Source organism: Anolis sagrei, chromosome 8 (genome assembly GCF_037176765.1).
Source record: "Anolis sagrei isolate rAnoSag1 chromosome 8, rAnoSag1.mat, whole genome shotgun sequence".
NCBI lineage: Eukaryota > Metazoa > Chordata > Lepidosauria > Squamata > Dactyloidae > Anolis > Anolis sagrei.
The window spans coordinates 9,330,632-9,350,462 of NC_090028.1; the positions used below are offsets into that span (position 1 = coordinate 9,330,632).

General features: G+C 39.6%; 1 protein-coding gene across 1 annotated transcript in view; it reads right to left on the minus strand.

Moving 5' to 3' along the window:
• Positions 1-19,831, minus strand: part of PLA2G15 (phospholipase A2 group XV) — a 58,777-nt gene that overhangs the window by 14,406 nt on the left and 24,540 nt on the right. Inside the window, exons 2-4 of the mRNA XM_060788338.2 lie at positions 12,405-12,561; positions 7,232-7,350; positions 2,492-2,590 (exon numbers count right to left, since the gene is read on the minus strand). Of these exons, the coding sequence (XP_060644321.2) occupies positions 2,492-2,590; positions 7,232-7,350; positions 12,405-12,561 (375 nt within the window). The remainder of the gene's footprint in view (positions 1-2,491; positions 2,591-7,231; positions 7,351-12,404; positions 12,562-19,831) is intronic.

A 19,831-nucleotide genomic window follows, 5' to 3' on the forward strand; every position in this document is an offset into this window, starting at 1 on the left:
GCAAGTTCAGCAGCTCAGCGGTTTAATCCACTGCACCATGTGAGGTTCCTGATTTGTCCGTAGCTGCATGTTATACATTCTATCCAAGTTGAAATCAAGTTACTGTATTCGAAAGCCATCCCTTTTCCAACATCTTCAGCTCTGAATTCTATGGTAGAAACCGGGCTTGTTGCAACATCTTGGCTCAATGAAGCATAAATGTCAGCAGGCCTGTAACCGTGGAATGATCAGGTGACACTCCATTGCATCAGGAGCTGAAGCCAGCTGGAGTGTTTGTCAAGATCTTTTCGAGAATGCCATGTTCCGAACTTGGTTTCAGCTTTGGCAATTGAGGGCAGGAAGCTTGAAAGAGTGAGAGGCTCCCTAGAATTATTTCAAAGCTCAAATCTATTTCGAGAAGAGGGCGGACTGAACGAGAAGCATGCTTTCCGATTTCTCCTCTCAAAAACTAAAAAGGAGATAGTGTTGTATGGAAAAAAGGGAAGCATGATGACAATCCATTCAGACAGAGGAATCTTTCTATTTTAGGACTTCTATTGCTCAGTTTTTGAGCCACGACTAAGTTCTCATGCCTGTTCACAGCCTTTAAAATCATGGCAAAAAGCACACAATACAGAAGCATTAAAAACACTTTTGGAAACTTTGGCTCAAGTGCATTTGTATATCTCAACATGCATATCTCCACTATTTGCACTGATCTCAAATTTGCCTACTGATCACAGAAGTCTATCTAAAAAAACTGATGTAAGCAGCTCCATTCTCGTTCACTTGGAAGGCTTCTGCTTATTTAAGTGAACTTCTCTGCAGATTACAGTGAGTATTGCAATAGAAAAAGCCCTGCTTTGCAAAAAAAAAGGATCATAACCAGTAACAGAACATATGTTTACACACAGAAAGTCCCGAAAAAATCGTCTCAAAGACATACAGTTAACTGACGAGGATTGCTGTGAGTTTTTCAGGTAGTATGGCCATGTTCCAGAAGCATTCTCTCCTGACATTTCACCCACATCTATGGCAGGCATCCTCAGAGGTTGTGAGGTCTGTGAGAAACTAGGCAAGTGAGGTTTATATATCTGTGGAATAATGTCCAGGGTGGGAGAAAGAACTCTTGTCTGTTGGAGGCAAGAGTGAATGTTGCAACTGGCCACCTTGATTATCACTGATTAGCCTTGCAGCTTCAAAGCCTGGTTGCTTCCTGCCCGGGGGAATCCTTTGTTGGAAACTGGGCAAGTGAGGTTTATATATCTGAGGAATAATGTCCAGGGTGGGAGAAAGAACTCTTGTCTGTTGGATGCAAGAGTGAATGTTGCAACTGTCCACCTTGATTATCATTGAATAGCTTTGCAGCTTCAAAGCCTGGCTGCTTCCTGACTGGGGGAATCCTTTGTTGGAAACTGGGCAAGAGAGGTTTATGTATCTGTGGAATAATGTCCAGCGTGGGAGAAAGAACTCTTGTCTATTGGTGGCAAGAGTGAATGTTGCAACTGGCCACCTTGATTATCATTGAATAGCCTTGCAGCTTCAATGCCTGGCTGCTTCCTGTCTGAGGGAATCCTTTGTTAGGAGGTGTTAGCTATCCCTGATTGTTTCTTGTCTGGAATTCCCCTGTGTTCTGAGTGTTGTCCTAGGCAGGAAACAGCCAGGCTTTGAAGCTGCAAGGCTATTCAATGATAATCAAGGTGGACAGTTGCAACTTTCACTCTTGCCTCCAACAGACAAGAGTCCTTTCTCCCACCCTGGACATTATTCCACAGATAAACCTCACTTGTCCAGTTTCCAACAAAGGATTCCCCCAAGCAGGAAGCAGCCAGGCTTTGAAGCTGCAAGGCTATTTAGTGATAATCAGTGCTAATCAAGGTGGCCAACTGCAACATTCACACCTGCCTCCAACAGACAAGAGTTCTTTCTCCCACCCTGGACATTATTCCACAGATATATAAACCTCACTTGCCCAGTTTCCAACAAAGGATTCCCCCAGGCAGGAAGCAGCCAGGCTTTGAAGCTGCAAGGCCATTCAGTGCTAATCAAGGTGGCCAACTGCAACATTCACACCTGCCTCCAACAGACAAGAGTTCTTTCCCACACCCTGGACATTATTCCAGAGATATATAAACCCCACTTGCTTAGTTTCCAACAGACCTCACAACCTCTGAGGATGCCTGCCACAGATGTGGGCGAAACGTCAGGAGAGAATGCTTCTGGTACATAGCCATACAGCCCGAAAAACTCACACAACAATCCAGTGATTCTGGCCATGAAAGCCTTCGATAACACAACTCACAAGGATTTGAAGCATTTTGAAAAATATAAACCTTCCCCCCTTAGAATCTACATTTCAAAGCAAGGGATCAAACTTCTAAGTCTAGATGGGACGCAGCACGATTGGTTGTTAAGTAGGTTTGAACAAGCCAGTTCAAGTCAGGCCTTTTAAACTAGATCTTCAATTCATCCCGTGATAAGACCCTAATCCCCATAAAGAAGTTTTATTTACTTGGTGCCTTCCGCCAATCGTATGGCGCCCCTCTAATATCTTCATCCCGCTGATAGCCCAGGTCAACCAAATGCTGCACCATGGTATAGAAGTAGGTCCCTATAGACAAAGAAGAAATGGAACAGCAGAAATGTTAGTTAAGTCAGTACTATACATATCAATCTTACGAATCAGATTCCCCCCCCCCCTTTTTTTTTTTGTTGGCAATGAGCAATCTATATATATAAATCTGTTAGGTTGGTTCAACGGGACAGCAAAACTCCACAACCCCCCAACGAAACTTAACCAAAATTCCCATGCCCATAACACAACCCACAAGGTACAAACATATCTACTCAAAATGAAAAACAACACAACAACACACTCACAAAACGGCAAAACAACAAAACTCAACCCCCCCCCCAACGAAACGTAACCAAAATTCCCATGCCCATAACACAACCCACAAGGTACAAACATATCTACTCAAAATGAAAAACAACACAACAACACACTCACAAAATGGCAAAACAACAAAACTCAACCCCCCCCCAACGAAACTTAACCAAAATTCCCATGCCCATAACACAACCCACAAGGTACAAACATATCTACTCAAAATGAAAAACAACACAACAACACACTCACAAAACGGCAAAACAACTGAGCATGCGCATTGGCGCCCAGCCGCAAGTTCCCTGGCACGCGCACACAGCCTTCCAGCCAACGTTCCCTCTGCGGAAGCCATGCCCACTCCAAGCCCCGCCGCGCCGCTTCCCGCACACGCACACACAACCCCACGCTCCATCACTCCCCCCGCCGCCGCGCACACACACGCAACCCCACGCTCCATCACTCCCCCCGCCGCCGCACACACATACACAACCCCACGCTCCATCACTACCCTGCCGCAATCTTACCTCCTTTTACTTCACGCCACCTCCAAACCCCACCCCGCCCCTTCCCGCCCCATCAAAATCCAGGAAAGACAGGAAGGAAGGAAAGAAGGAAGAAAGAGAAAGGGAGGTAAAGAAAAAGGGGGAAGGAAGGAAAGTTAGAGAAAGAAGGAAGAAGAAAAGGAAAGAAAAGGAAAGATGGAAGGAAAGAAAAGAGAGACAGCAGAAGAGAAAATACTGGAAGGGTTTGGTAGGCACTGACTGGAAGGGTTTGGGAGTTGTAGTTCACCTGCATCCAGAGAGCACTGGACTCTAACAATGATCTGGACCAAACTTGGCACGTGCACTCAATATGCCCAAATATGAACACAGATGGAGTTTAGGGAGAATAGACCTTGACATTTGGGAGTTGTAGTTGCTGGGATTTATAGTTCACCTACAATCAAAGAGCATTCTGAACCTCACTAACTAGAGCAGGGGTCCTCAAACTACGGCCCAGGGGCCAAATACGGCCCTCCAAGGTCATTTAGCCGGCCCTCGCTCAGGGTCAACCTAAGTCTGAAAGACTTGAAAGCACACAACAAGAACAACAACAATCCTATCTCATCAGCCAAAAGCAGGCCCACACTTCCCAATGAAATAATAATAAGTTTATATTTGTTAAAATTGTTCTTCATTTTAATAACTGTATTGTTCTAAAGTGTTTTTTGCACTTCAAATAAGATACGTGCACTCTGCATAGGAATTCATTCATATTTTTTTCAAATTATAGTCCGGCCCTCCAACAGTTTGAGGGACTATGACTTGGCCCTCTCTTTAAAAAGTTTGTGTACCCCTGAACTAGAGAATGGGGCCAAACCCCACAAACGAAAGAATTGGGGCAAACTTCCCACACAGAACTCCCAAGACCAACAGAAAATACGAAAGGCCACCCAGTCCAACTCCTTTCACCAAGGCAAGAAAACGTAATCAACGCTCTCCTGACAAAGAGACATCCAACCATAGATATATATGATCCACAAACAGAGAGATATTGTACAGATTTGAAAGGGACCCCAAAAGGAGGACAATTGTATGCTGAATGTTACAGTGTAGGCAAACCAAACAATCTCCACATCAACACTGACAAAGAAACAGCAAGGAATACTGTTTACCCACAAGCAGAAAGAAATTACATATATTAGAAACCAACACTTTCTCATTACTTTATTTTTCCAGATCACCAGACTGGGCCACAGCAACGCCTGGCAGGGGATAGCAAGTATATAAATAAAAATGTAATGTTTGTTTGTGGGATTAACAGAACTCAAAAACCACTGAACGAAATGACACCAAATTTGGACACAAGACACCTAACAACTCAATGTATGTCCTTCACTCAAAAAAAATGATTTTGTCATTTGGGAGTTGTAGTTGCTGGGATTTATAGTTGACCAACAATCAAAGAGCATTCTGGACTCCACCAATGTTGAAATTGAACCAAACTTGGCGCACAGAACTCCCATGACTAACATAAAATACTGGAATTGCAGGGTCAACTTGGAGAGGAGAATGCATCACAGCAATATAATGCTGTCCACTGAAGTTAGCTGTCATACAGATGCATTGTCCCTGCAGGAACGATACAGTGCAATTCTTCCAATTCAAACTTTTTCTTATTATTATTTCAAAGGACTGTGGCAAAGTAACTCTATTCTTAAACCGGATATTCACACCAGGTATTTGATACTGCACTTAGAATTATAGAATAGAATCATAGAATCAAAGAGTTGGAAGAGACCTCATGGGCCATCCAGTCCAACCCCATTCTGCCAAGAAACAGGAATATTGCATTCAAATCACCCCTGACAGATGGCCATCCAACCTCTGTTTAAAAGCTTCCAAAGGAGGAGCCTCCACCACACTCCGGGGCAGAGAGTTCCACTGCTGAACGGAGCTCACAGTCTGGAAGTTCTTCCTCATGTTCAGATGGAATCTCCTCTCTTGTAGTTTGAAGCCATTGTTCTGCGTCCTAGTCTCCAAGGAAGCAGAAAACAAGCTTGCTCCCTCCTCCCTGTGGCTTCCTCTCACATAGTTATACATGGCTATCATATCCCCTCTCAGCCTTCTCTTCTTCAGGCTAAACATGCCCAGTTCCCTAAGCCGCTCCTCATAGGGCTTGTTCTCCAGACCCTTGATCATTTTAGTCGCCCTCCTCTGGACACATTCCAGCTTGTCAATATCTCTCTTGAATTGTGGTGCCCAGAATTGGACACAATATTCCAGGTGTGGTCTAACCAAAGTAGTAGTATTACTTCCCCACTTGTAAGCAGTTCCACCTTGTCTCCTGTGCTATTCTAACAATATAATATAATATAATATATTGTATATACATATAATATTTATAATACTACAAGAGAGGAGATTCCATCTGAACATGAGGAAGAACTTCCTGACTGTGAGAGCCGTTCAGCAGTGGAACTCTCTGCCCCGGAGTGTGGTGGAGGCTCCTTCTTTGGAAGCTTTTAAGCAGAGGCTGGATGGCCATCTGTCAGGGGTGATTTGAATGCAATATTCCTGCTTCTTGGCAGGGGGTTGGACTGGATGGCCCATGAGGTCTCTTCCAACTCTGATTCTATGATTCTATGTAACGCATTATACTACTACTAATAATAATATATTATAATTATATATTTATATTACATGTAATCTTACTAATAATATTACAATATAATTGGTACAGTACAATACAGCAATATTTAAAACCAATATTGTACTATGCTAATAATATAATATATTGTATGTTATATACCTTGTAAGCTGCTCTGAGTCCCCTTTTGGGTGAGAAGGGTGGCATATAAATGTCGTAAAACAATAAATAGGCGTCTCAGGGTATTGCATTTGCAGAAGAGAAAAGGCAGTGTACTTGCAGATGGGTTATTTTAAGCAATGACGACACAAATTGAAATAGCACATTTGTTCAGTGGGAGGGGGAACACTTCTTTTTTAATCCAAATGTCAACGCCTTCTAATATTCACTTTCTCCCTGCTGCACTAACTTCTCACAGAAGAAACAATGAACTGTATGATCCCTACTAGCATTTGCGTTTCAAAGGAAACTTGGGAGAGCCCAACCTCTTCTCCCTCCACACATAAATTGCCTGAAACACTCTCTATGACAGCGTTTCTCAACCTGGGGGTCAGGACCCCTGGAGGGGTCACGAAGGGGTGTCAAAGACCATCAGAAAACACAGTATTTCCTGTTGATCATTGGGGTTCCATGTAGGATGTTTGACCCAATTCTATCATTAGTGGGGTTCAGAATGCTCTTTGACTGTAGGTGAACTATAAATCCCAGCAACTACAACTCCCAAATGTCAAGGTCTATTCTCCCTAAACTCCATCTGTGTTCATATTTGGGCATATTGAGTGCTTGTGCCAAGTTTGGTCCAGATCTATCATTGTTAGAGTCCACAGTGCTCTCTGGATGTAGGTGAACTACAACTCCCAAACTCAAGGTCAGTGCCTACCAAACCCTTCCAGTATTTTCTGTTGGTCATGGGAGTGCTGTGTGCCAGGTTTGGTTCAATTCCATCGTTGGTGGAGTTCAGCATGCTCTTTGATGTTAGGTAAACTATAAATCCCAGCAACTACAACTCCCAAATGTCAAGGTATATTTTCCCCAAACTCCACTAGTGTGCACATTTGGGCATAAACAAACAAGAAGACCTGTTTCTTTTCTCCTCGAAGGACGACATATTCCAAACCGTTCCAGAATACATGCAAACTATTAGCAGTAGTTTTGTGTTCAAAAATATGTGAACAAATGGGATACTGTGCTTTGAAACATTTATATAGGATACTGTTTGGATTTTAAAATACATACCAACACTTCTTTTGCTGGGGTCAAGGAATTCCAAGGGGAAAGTGTGTCCAAATCCAGGGACTTTGATGTCAACCCCATCTGGTGGTCCAGTGGCACCACTAGTCTGATTGTATACAAGCCTGAAAAGAAAGAACAACAAGAAGATAAGGATGTATTTAAGTAGTATCACCTTAAAAAACATACCTATCTGCTTAAACTGTACTTAAATATATTTAAATCAGGCTTGGAAAACCTACTTTTAGGCCTCTCCCAGGTGAAATCAAGCTTCAGTCTCTAGTCCTGGCACTAAGTCTAAAGCCATCAACACTCTTTAGTGGTTTACCATAAAGTTAGCAAAAAAAAATGGTAGACAACATTAGGCTATTCCAGAGCTCCCTCAGTCTAGTTGTGGCCAACTCTGGGGGATGGTGCTCATCTCCATTTCTAAGCCAAAGACCCAGCGTTGTCCGTAGACACTTCCAAGGTCAAGCTCCTTCCCGCATATCTATTGATCTACCCACATTTGCATGTTTTCGAACTGCTAGGTTGGCAGAAGGTAGACCTAACAGTAGATTGAAACCACCAACCTTTCGATCAGCAAGTTCAGCAGTTCAGCTATAAGACTCCCTATACATAAGGCTATAAACTCACTATAAGAATAGCGTAGTTTAAGATAATTATCTACTTAGCTGTAAAGTACAGTTGGAAAAAGCCAACTCTAATCATTGAAAGGGCTTCTGGAAAAACAATGGGTGAGTTTTCATCTCCAATGCCAAATAGTTTTTTTTTTGGTCACCAGTGTTCTGCCTCAATTTATTTTATGGAATATAAATACATTTTATTTATTTATTTATTTATTTATTTATTTTTATTATTCTTGTTTATTTATTTTTATTTATTTATGTTTAGTTTTTTCTGGTCACCAGAGTTCTGCCTTATTTTATGGAATATAAATAAAAAATATTTATTTATTTATTTATTTATTTTTATTATTATTTTTTAGTTTTTTTCTGGTCACCAGAATTCTGCTTCAGTTTATTTTATGGAATATAAATACATGGACTGCGAGAAGATCCAACCAGTCCATACTTCAGAAAATAAAGCCTGACTGCTCATTGGAAGGAAGGATATTAGAGACAAAATTGAAGTACTTTGGCCACATCATGAGGAGACAGGAAAGCTTAAAGAAGACAATGATGCTGGGGAAAACGGAAGGAAAAAGGAAGAGGGGCCAACCAAGGGCAAGATGGCATCCTTGAAGTGATTGGCTTGACTCTGAAGGAGCTGGGGAGGTGACAGCCGACAGGGAGCTCTGGCGTGGACTGGTCCATGTGGTCATGAAGACTCGGAAACGACTGAACGAATGAACAACAACAACAACAACAAATACATGCAAGCAGTGGGGATGCTGGCTTCAAACTGCTAGTAATCAATTTTGATTTTCACAATCAGAAATTATCGGCAAATGTAGATACTAATGGTTCAGTTTTAACTATTCTAGAATTTAAATGGAAGTGTTAACCAATGCGTTCTCAAAATGAGTTCCGCGGACATATATTTACTTTTCAAATAGGACAGATTACATTTTCATCTCCAATACCTTGCTTGTAATGTTTGCTCTTTTGAAGACTTCCATGTACAAATGACAGATTGATGTATCATTTCATTCATTGCTAGCAGTCTGACAAGCATGAGGAACAGCATTTAAGTGTTATCGACACTTAACTCAAAAGCGTAAAAGCTACTAAACCACAGTCTAAGTAAATAGTGTGTACTCATTCTTCAGTAGCAATTGAAATGGGAGGTTTCTTCCTTAATCAGGCAGAATGTAATGGCAATAATAGGAATCCTACAAATTTTCTTATGCTGGCTTATTTCAGGAGTAATGCATGTTGGGTGAGTGGGCTTAGTAACAAAAGACCCTCCTCGTAAATGCACAGCAGAGTAACTTATCAGCAGCAGCGTGACCTAGCACCAGTAGCCCAAAGAGATAAAAAGAACAAAAAAACACACAGAACAATGTTATCTCTTCCATAGGAGATTTTTCTTTATAGCAAAATAATATGGTTGCACTATTTACAAGAACAGGTTTTCTGTTACACAAATAAAGTCCTTTATACTTCCTTCTTTGCTTTCATGCTGGGCTTAATCCTCATGCAGATAAACAGCTACACTCTCACAGAGGCACCTCTCACAACGAACTTGCACTGGAGCTTCACACAGTAGCCTTTATACCAGTGTTTCTCAACCTGGGGGTCGGGACCCCTGGAGGGGTCGCGAGAGGGTGTCAGAGGGGTCACCAAAGACCATCAGGAAACAATATTTTCTGTTGGTCATGGGGAGTTCTGTATAGAAAGTTTGGCCCAATGTTATCATTGGTGGGATTCAGAATGCTCTTTTGATTGTAGGTGAACTATAAATCCCAGCAACTACAACTCCCAAATGCCAAGGTAAATTATCCCCAAACTACATCACTGTTCATATATTGGCATATTGAGTATTCATGCCAAGTTTGGTCCAGATCTGTCATTGATTGAGTCCACAGTGCTCTCTGGATTTAGATGAACGACAACTCCAAAACTCAAGGTCAATGCCCACCAAATGAGAAAATCAATCCCCACCAACCTCACCAGTATTCAAATTTGGGTGTATGGGGTATTTGTACCACATTTGGTCCAGTGAATGAAAATACATTCTGCATATAAGGTATTTACATTACGATTCATAACAGTGGCACAATTTCAGTTATGAAGTAGCTGAAAGTGTTATGGTTGGGGGTCACCACAACATTTTTGGTCGTGTCAGGAGCGACTTGAGAAACTGCAAGTCGCTTCTGGTGTGAGAGAATTGGCCATCTGCAAGGACGTTGCCCAGGGGACGCCTGGATGATTTGATGTTTTTATCATCCTTGTGGGAGGCTTCTCTCATGTCCCCGCATGAGGAGCTGGAGCTAATAGAGGGAGCTCATCCGCCTCTCCCCGGATTGGAACTTGTGACCTGTCGGTCTTCAGTCCTGCCAGCGCAGGGGTTTAACCCACTGCACCACCACAACATGAGGAACTGTATTAAGGGGTCACGGAATTAGGAAGGTTGAGAACCACTGCTTTATACTGAAGCTTCACACGTGAGGCTGTCAACCTGGAGCTTCTTCTTTCACCAAAGCTTCTCACACTGAGGACTTTCTCCCAGACTAAGGCCTACCTCACACTGTGAGCCCTTCTCACAGACTAAGAGCTTTCTCCCACTGAGGTTTACCTCAGACTGACTGCTACTAAGCTACACGCACTCCTGCTTCTATAGAACTGCAGCTTTTGCTGAGTCATTGTATTCATTTAACCCTTTCAGTGCTTGACTCACATTTTTGTAATTAAAAATACCTAGTTATTTTTTAATATTTCTGACAATACAAACCCTAAACAATGATTTGTGCTAGCAAACTTTAGAAGAATAACAATGGAAATACTTGGTACTTCTAACACAAGCATGGTCGCCAACTTTGAATCAAAGAATTTGGAAAAAGAGTTTAATTATATAGACTTGAGTTTTATGTCAGTAGAATTCCACAAATAAATTTTCTGAGATGGAAAAAAAAGAAATGAATGAATGAATGGTTTATTGTACTAGCCATAGGCCATGACATAAAATATACAACCTTTAAAAGTACAATAAGCACTTTCCAATACAAGTATTAAAACAAGTTCAGTATACTGGCTCTTTAAAATTATAGTAGTAGTGATTTGTATCATCCCCACAATATCTTAATTTCCATTTCTAGCTTTTGCTGTGGACTTTAGTAGTTTGGCTCAGATTTTTTGGGCTGCAACTGCAAATGTGGCAACCTTTAATCTTATATTTTTGGAATAATCCGCTAACAAGTCACAGATAACTGCTGACTGTTGCCAGTCAGCAGTTATCTGTGGGCTCCCCGAAGATTGTTTCGAGAGTCATTATACAGTGGGCAATGTAACAGATAGTGTGTTAAATCCTGTCTTTCCCCGGACCCACAAATACGACGACGTTGAACATGAGGGATCCCTCTATATTTTCCCTCTAACCAGCCTGATGGCATTGTTTGAAAGCACAGGGCTGTAAATGCTTTTCTAAGGGCTACAGATGTTTAATCTCGAAGATATTGTTAGCAATATTGGTCACTCTTTAGTAGAGGATACCAAGTGGAGAAACCTTGCTGTTTACTAGTCTGCAAGTTGTCAATTACATCTATCTCAAAAATTTTGTCTCTAATTGCCTTCTTGTTCAACTGCATTAGGGTTGTTGTTGACCCATCAAAATACTGGTGGAGCAGAGTTGACCAGTGTTGAGCCCAACCTCCTTGCTTATATTGCTCCAAAAAGCATTGTTGTGTTATACTCTCATCTTCCATTTCCAGAAGTCTCTTCTCATATGAAATGTTAAGCTTATGCACTCCGGCCTTAAGAGAGCAAAGATCCAATTCAAGCCTTAACAAGGGAGGTGGTGAAGAAAAAAAAGAAAAGCAATGTTAGAATCTAGGTTCTTGTGGGTTTTTTCGGGCTATAGAGCCATGTTCTAGAGGCATTTCTCCTGACGTTTCGCCTGCATCTATGGCAAGCATCCTCAGAGGTTGTGAGGTCTGTTGGAAGTAGGAAAAATGGGTTTATATATCTGTGGAATGGCTGGGGTGGGGCAAGGAGCTCTTCCCTGCTGCAGTTAGGTGTGAATGTTTAGCTGATCACCTTCATTAGCATTTGAAGGCCTGCCTGAGTCTGGGAAAATCTGTTGCTGGGAGGTGTTAATCTGTGCCTGGTTTTTTCCTCTCTGTTATAACAGCTGAACAACAGAGAGGAAAAAACCAGGCACAGATTAACACCTCCCAGCAACAGATTTTCCCAGACTCAGGCAGGCCTTCAAATGCTAATGAAGGTGATCAGCTAAACATTCACACCTAACTGCAGCAGGGAAGAGCTCCTTGCCCCACCCCAGCCATTCCACAGATATATAAACCAATTTTTCCTACTTCCAACAGACCTCACAACCTCTGAGGATGCTTGCCATAGATGCAGGCGAAACGTCAGGAGAAATGCCTCTAGAACATGGCTCTATAGCCCGAAAAAACCCACAAGAACCTAGTGATTCCAGCCATGAAAGCCTTCGACAATGTTAGAATCATTTTTTTCCAATTTCAAACTGAGTTGTTATAACAATGCTACAGCCCTACCTGATATTATCGATCCAGCAGTCAATGATGACCGGAAGCAGCAGTTCCAAGTTCAGCCATATGGTGAAGTAGCTGTCCGTCTTCTTGGAGCAGAGGTAGTGCACAACTGATGGTTTGTTCAACTTCGCTTCTAGCTGATTACCCAAATCTCCTGGCACTGTAAAGATGGCAAAAGGGGTGAAGATTACAGAAAATCCACTCTTTTTTGCTTTTTAACTCCCTCAACCGGCTAGCTGTGGTATCAATGGGAGTCGAATGTGTGGTCCAGCAATCCCAGCCAGCAGAACAAAACAAGAGACGATGGGAGTTGCAATCTGTGGCCAACTTTGCCTCTTTCTCTCCTTCTTTTACTCCTTCCTTCACTCCCTTTCCTTCCCCTATTTCCTCCTCTTCTCCCTTCCTTCTCTATCTCTTTCCTTCCTTCCCCCTTTTTCTTTCTCTTCTGCTGTCACTTTTTTTCCCTCCCTCTTTCTCTACATGTTTCCCCCCTTCCTTCGCTCCCTCTTTCCTTCCTCCTTTTTCTTTCCCTCCCTCTTTCTCTCCTTCCTTCCTTTCTTCTCTTGGCTTCCATGCTTCCTTCTCCCCTTCTTTCTTTCCCTCCCTCTCTCTTTCTTTTCTTTCTTTTTTTCTCCCCTTCCCTACCTCTTTCTTCCCTTTTTCTGTATTGTCGTTTAGCTTTCCATCATTTAGCTTTTTGGGGCTTTTTAAGTCCCTTCTGCTGTGTTTTTCAGTATTTTTTTGAGTGAAGGACATACATTGGGTTGTTAGGTGTCTTGTGTCCAAATTTGGTGTTAATTCCCCCCCCCCCCAGTGGTTTTTGAGTTCTGTTAATCCCACAAACGAACATTACATTTTTATTTATATAGATTATTATTATTCCCTGTCCTTTATGCTGAGGTTTTGCCACATCTGCTTCAATGATGGGTAATAGATCTCCAGATTTTTTCTTCCCACCTGTGTGAATGTATTGCTCAAAGCAGAGATGTAAAGAGAAGTAAGAGGGGGAAAAAAGGAGGTAACGGATCTGCGTTGATTTCATTTTCTCATGAGTTACTTACTACCATTAGCCAAAAACCATACCTAGCACAGGCTGAGCACAATGTGGCCCTTTGGATTCCCCAAAATTATAACTCCTAGCATTCCTCATCCCTGCTTATGCTGACTAGGACTGATGAAGGTACAGCTCTCTACATGGGGCTGCCCTTGAAGACGGCCCGGAAACTCCAGCTAGTCCAGTGCGCGGCAGCCATGTTACTAACAGGAGCGGGACGCAGGGAGCACACAACGCCCTTGTTGTTCCAGCTCCACTGGCTGCCGATCTGCTACCGGGCCCAATTCAAGGTGCTGGTGTTGGCCTACAAAGCCCTAAACGGTTCCAGCCCAAAATACCTGTCTGACCGCATCTCGGCCTACGAGCCCACGAGGACTTTGAGATCGTCTGGGGAGGCCCTTCTCTCGATTCCGCCTGCCTCACAGGCGCGCCTGGCGGGGACGAGGGATAGGGCCTTCTCGGTGGTGGCCCCCCGGCTGTGGAACACCCTCCCTGTAGACATCAGACAGGCACCCTCCCTTATGACATTCCGCAAGAGACTAAAAACATGGTTATTTGAGAAGGCGTTTGACTAAGTGCTACAACAATTGGTAATGATGATTGGAACGGAATATGGACGAGATTGGATTGTGATTCTATGATGAGACGTCGCGAATGATTTAGTGTAATTGTATTATTGATAGTGATGTTGTTATTGTTATTTGTGATATTGCCTCTATTGTAAATTGTTTTTATATGTTGTACACCGCCGTGAGTCGCCCTAGGGCTGAGAACGGCGGTCTACAAGTGTAGACTGTGGAACACCCTCCCTGTTGAAGTTAGACAGGCGCCCTCCTTGATGGCCTTTCGTAGGAGCCTGAAAACTTGGCTCTTCGAGCAGGCCTTCAACTGAGTGTTTATCATTGGAACGATACTGCAATGGACTATGACTATGAAATTGACTATGACCCCGGGATTTGACGAAGCGGATTTTTAGCATAAGTATATGTTATGTAGTAGTAGTTTGTATGTATTGTCGTGATTTATTGTATACTGTCTTTTCTATGTTGCTGTTCACCGCCACGAGTTGCCCTAGGGCTGAGAGTGGCGGTCAATAAGTGCAAGTAATAAATAAATAAATAAATAGTAAATAAATAAATAAATAAATAAATAAATAACAGTTCTCCAGATTTTTTCTTCCCACCTGTGTGAATTTATTGCTCAAAGCAGAGATGTAAAGAGAAGTAACAGGGAAAAAAAGAGGTAATGGATCTGCGTTGATTTCATTTTTTCACGAGTCACAGAATGTTACTTACTACCATTAGCCAAAAACCATTCCTACCACAGGCTGAGCACAATGTGGCCCTTTGGATTCCCCAAAATTACAACTCCTAGCATTCCTCATCCCTGCTTATGCTGACTAGGACTGATGAAGGTACAGCTCAACAACATCTGGACGGGCGCACTTTGCCTACTCTGTCATAAATTGACTTAAAAGCTAAGTGAGGCTATCATTAGAAGCAGGAAGGCTATCATGTGATAGAAGGATATCTAACACATGATGTGCAGATTTCCCCGAAGATCACATGCCTAACATTGCTGCAGATGTCCCATTGCCAAACTCTACTTTTGCATATGAGAATTAAGTCCTTGCGTAAAATGTTGAATAATAAGGAAATGGCCATGGTTCTTGGAAAAATGGAACCATTTATGTCATCTTCTTTTACTTCCTCTTTCACAAGTTTTGTTAGTTCACAGGGTTGAATAAGACGACAGTATCAAAACTGAACCATGGATTTAATTATTTTAAAGATGTTGACCTCTCATATTCCACCTTGTCTCCTGTGCTATTCTAATAATATAATTGTAATATAATATAATATATTGTATATACATATAATATTTATATTATAATGTAATACAATATAATGCTAATAATATATTATTATAATTATATATTTATATTACATGTAATACTACTTATAATATTATAGTATAGTGCTATCATACAATATGATAATATTTAATACTAATATTGTACTATGCTAATATAATATAATAATATTTATATTATAGTGTAATACAATATAATGCTAATAATATATTATTATAATTATATATTTATATTACATGTAATACTACTTATTATAGTATAGTGCTATCATACAATATGATAATATTTAATACTAATATTGTACTATGCTAATATAATATAATAATATTTATATTATAATGTAATACAATATAATGCTAATAATATATTATAATTATATATTTATATTACATGTAATATTACTAATAATATTATAATACAATGGTATCATACAATATGATAATATTTAATACTAATATTGTACTATGCTAATATAATATATTGTATATACAAATATTATTTATATTATAATGTAATACAATATAATGCTAATAATATATTATTATAATTATATATTTATATTACATGTAATACTACTTATAATATTATAGTATAGTACTATCATACAATATGATAATATTTAATACTAATATTGTACTATGCTAATATAATATAATATATTGTATATACAAATAATATTTATATTATAATGTAATACAATATAATACTAATAATATATTATTATAATTATATATTTATATTACATACAATACTACTTATAATATTATAATATAGTGCTATCATACAATATGATAACATTTAATACTAATATTGTACTATGCTAATATAATATAATATATTGTATATACAAATAATATTTATATTATAATGTAATACAATATAATGCTAATAATATATTATTATAATTATATATTTATATTACATGTAATACTACTTATAATATTATAGTATAGTACTATCATACAATATGATAACATTTAATACTAATATTGTACTATGCTAATATAATATAATATATTGTATATACAAATAATATTTATATTATAATGTAATACAATATAATGCTAATAATATATTATAATTATATATTTATATTACATGTAATACTACTAATAATATTATTATAATATAATGGTATCATACAATATGATAATATTTAATACTAATATTGTACTATGCTAATAATATAATATATTGTGTGTATGTATGTATGTGTGTGTATATATATATATACACACACACACCGTATATACTCGAGTATAAGCCGACCCAAATATAAGCCGAGGCACCTAATTTTATCACAAAAAACTGGAAAAACGTATTGACTCGAGTATAAGCCGAGGGTGGGAAATGCATCCACTATGGGTCAATTTCAAAATAAAAATAGATACCAATAAAATTACATTAATTGAAGCATCAATAGGCTAAATGTTTCTGAATATTTACATAAAATTGTAATTTAAGATAAGACTGTCCAACTCTTATTAAACCATTATTCTAACCTCCTTCAATGTAAATGTACATATTATTAAAATAATAAATATAATAAAAATAATAGTGTAAAATGATGAAAATGCAATAAAAACAGTAATAATGGAGTAAAATAATAAATTTAGTAATAATAGGGTAAAATAGTGTAAATGTAATAATAATAATAATAATAATAGATTAAAATAATAAATGCAATAATAATAGGGTGAAATACTGTAAATGTAATAATAATAATAATAGAACAAAATAATAAATAGAATAATAATAGAGCAAAATAAAGTAAATATAATAATAATAGAGCAAAATAATGTAAATATAATAATAATAGGGCAAAATAATAAATGTAATAAAATTATACTAATAACAGAGTAAAAGAATAAATAACCTTGACCCGAGTATAAGCCTTTCAGTCTAAAAAAGGGGCTGAAAAACTAGGTTTATACTCGAGTATATACAGTATATCTTGTAAGCAGCTCTGAGTCCCCTTCGGGGAGAGAAGGGCGGCATAGAAATGTCGTAAATAAATAAACAAAAATGTTCAAAGGCAACAAGAGCGACTGGTCTCATGAAAACCACTTATAGTGCCAAGGCAACAGGTTGACTACCCACAAAAGATTACTTATACATCAGCTCTAAATTTATTTATTTATTATTTATTGTGTCAGGAGCAAACCAAACAGTTGTATTGCATTTTTTAACAAAGAAACAAACAAAACACAAAGTTTGCAAGCTTGGTAGTTGATTAAATGTCCTTGGGAGTGCCTCTGGTGTTACTATACTTCCTTTGTGTATGTAGCAGCGCTCAGGTTGCATGGCAGTAGGTGGTCTGTGGTTTGCTCTTCTCCACACTCGCATGTCGTGGATTCCACTTTGTAGCCCCATTTCTTAAGGTTGGCTCTGCATCTCGTAGTGCCAGAGCACAGTCTGTTCAGTACCTTCCAAGTTGCACAGGGGAGGATTCTCTCATTCGGTATCAGCCATAGCTTGAGGTTCCGTGTATTTGCCTGCCAGTTTTAGACTCTCGCTTGCTGGGGTCTTCCAGCAAGTCTCTGTAGACCTTAGAAAACTATTTCTTGATTTAAGTCGTTGACATGCTGGCTGATGCCCAAACAGGAGATTAGCTGGAGATGTCACTGCCTTGGTCCTTTTACTGTTGGCTGCTACTTCCCAGCGGATGTCAGGTGGTGCAATACCAGCTAAACAGTGTAACTTCTCCAGTGGTGTAGGGCACAGACACCTCGTGATGTGGCGTGTCTCATTCAGATCCACATCTACTGTTTTAATGTGGTGAGATGTGTTCCACACTGGGCATGCATACTCAGCAGCAGAGTAGCATAGCGCAAGGGCAGATGTCTTCACTGTGTCTGGTTGTGATCCCCAGGTTGTGCCAGTCAGCTTTCATATCATATTGTTTCTAGCGCCCGCTTTTTGATTGATATTCAGCTCTAGATTATTAAATATGGTTTTCTGTGGGCGAGCAGATGGTGACTACAGGATGGCATATATTCTGTATCAGAAACTAGAGCTGATGTGGTCTATCCAATGCCATTTTCTGAATCAGCACCACCAATAACCAAACTAAAGTTGACCAAAAACTGAATCATAACCCTTTTGGTAGTAATGTTGGAGAGTGGTCCCTGGTCAAAAAACGTAGCTCTAAATGCCTGACATTCAACAGCACAGAAATAACTCAATGAACCCATCAAAAACGCCATGACGTAAATCACCAATTGCTTAACCGCATTTAAGAATGAAGCAACAAATTAAAACGAAAGCAACGATATGAACTTCGCTCAAAGGCATTGAGGTTGTTTCCAACAAATCAGTACTCCGGAGTCATCAGAAGAGGAGGAAATGTGCTTTTCTAAGAGTATTTCTAAGGTTATTTTGCCCCTCCAACACCCTGCAGCTGTGTACCTCTTTACTCTGGAGTTAAATAGAACTTGCTTCCAGAGAAGTGTGCAGAGGACTGCAGCTTAAGAAACAGAATACTAAGAGGATTATAGCTTTTCTACGCTGAAACGGTTAATGAACTTAACAATGGTTTCATGGTTGTAAGGACACTTTAATAGCTACTCCCATAGTATTATTAAGCAAAATTTAAATACAATACATCCTTCTTTTCTTTTTTTTACAAAAAAATGAATAATTTTAATTTCTTTTTCAAAAAGTTCCAGCTGCCTTATGACCAGACAGCACTATTCTGTTACTCTGAGCGACAGAAAAAGCTAATATCAACTCACACTTAAGCAGCAGGTTAAGAATCAGTTGATAATGAATTCAATGAGTTGATAATGTACATTCAGCTTCAAGCATGACAGTACTATAGACCTCCACATTCGGAAGAGTTGGTGGGACAAGATCCCCACAAAAGTGGGAAAGCCACGAAGCTGACAACAGAATCAGCCAAGGGGACTCATAGGTTCCTATAGAATGGTTCTCTCTAGGAATCACTAAATTGTCCAGTGTGGTCCTAGTAGAAGATCTAGAGCAGTGGTTCTCAACCTTCCTAATGCTGCAACCCCTGTGGTGACCCCCAACCATAAAATTATTTTGTTGCTTCTTCATAACTGTAATTTTGCTACTGTTATGAATTGTGATGTAAATATCAGATATGCAGGATGTATTTTTATTCACTGCACTAAATTTGGCACAAATACCCAATACACCCACATTTGTATAGTGGGGGGGGGGGTGGATTTTGTCATTTGGGAGTTGTAGTTGCTGAGAATTATAGTTCCCCAACAATCAAAGACCATTCTGAACTCCACCAATGACATAATTGGGTCAGACTTCCCATACAGAACCCCCATGAACAACAGAAAATACTGGAAATGTTTGGTGGGCATTGACCTTGAACTTTGGAGTTGTAGTACTACGGACCAAACTTGGCACGAATATTCAATGCCCAAATAGGAACACCGGCTGAGTTTTAGAAAATAGAACTTGTCATTTGGGAGTTGTAGTTGCTGCAATTTATAGTTCACCTACAATCAAAGAGTGTTCTGAATC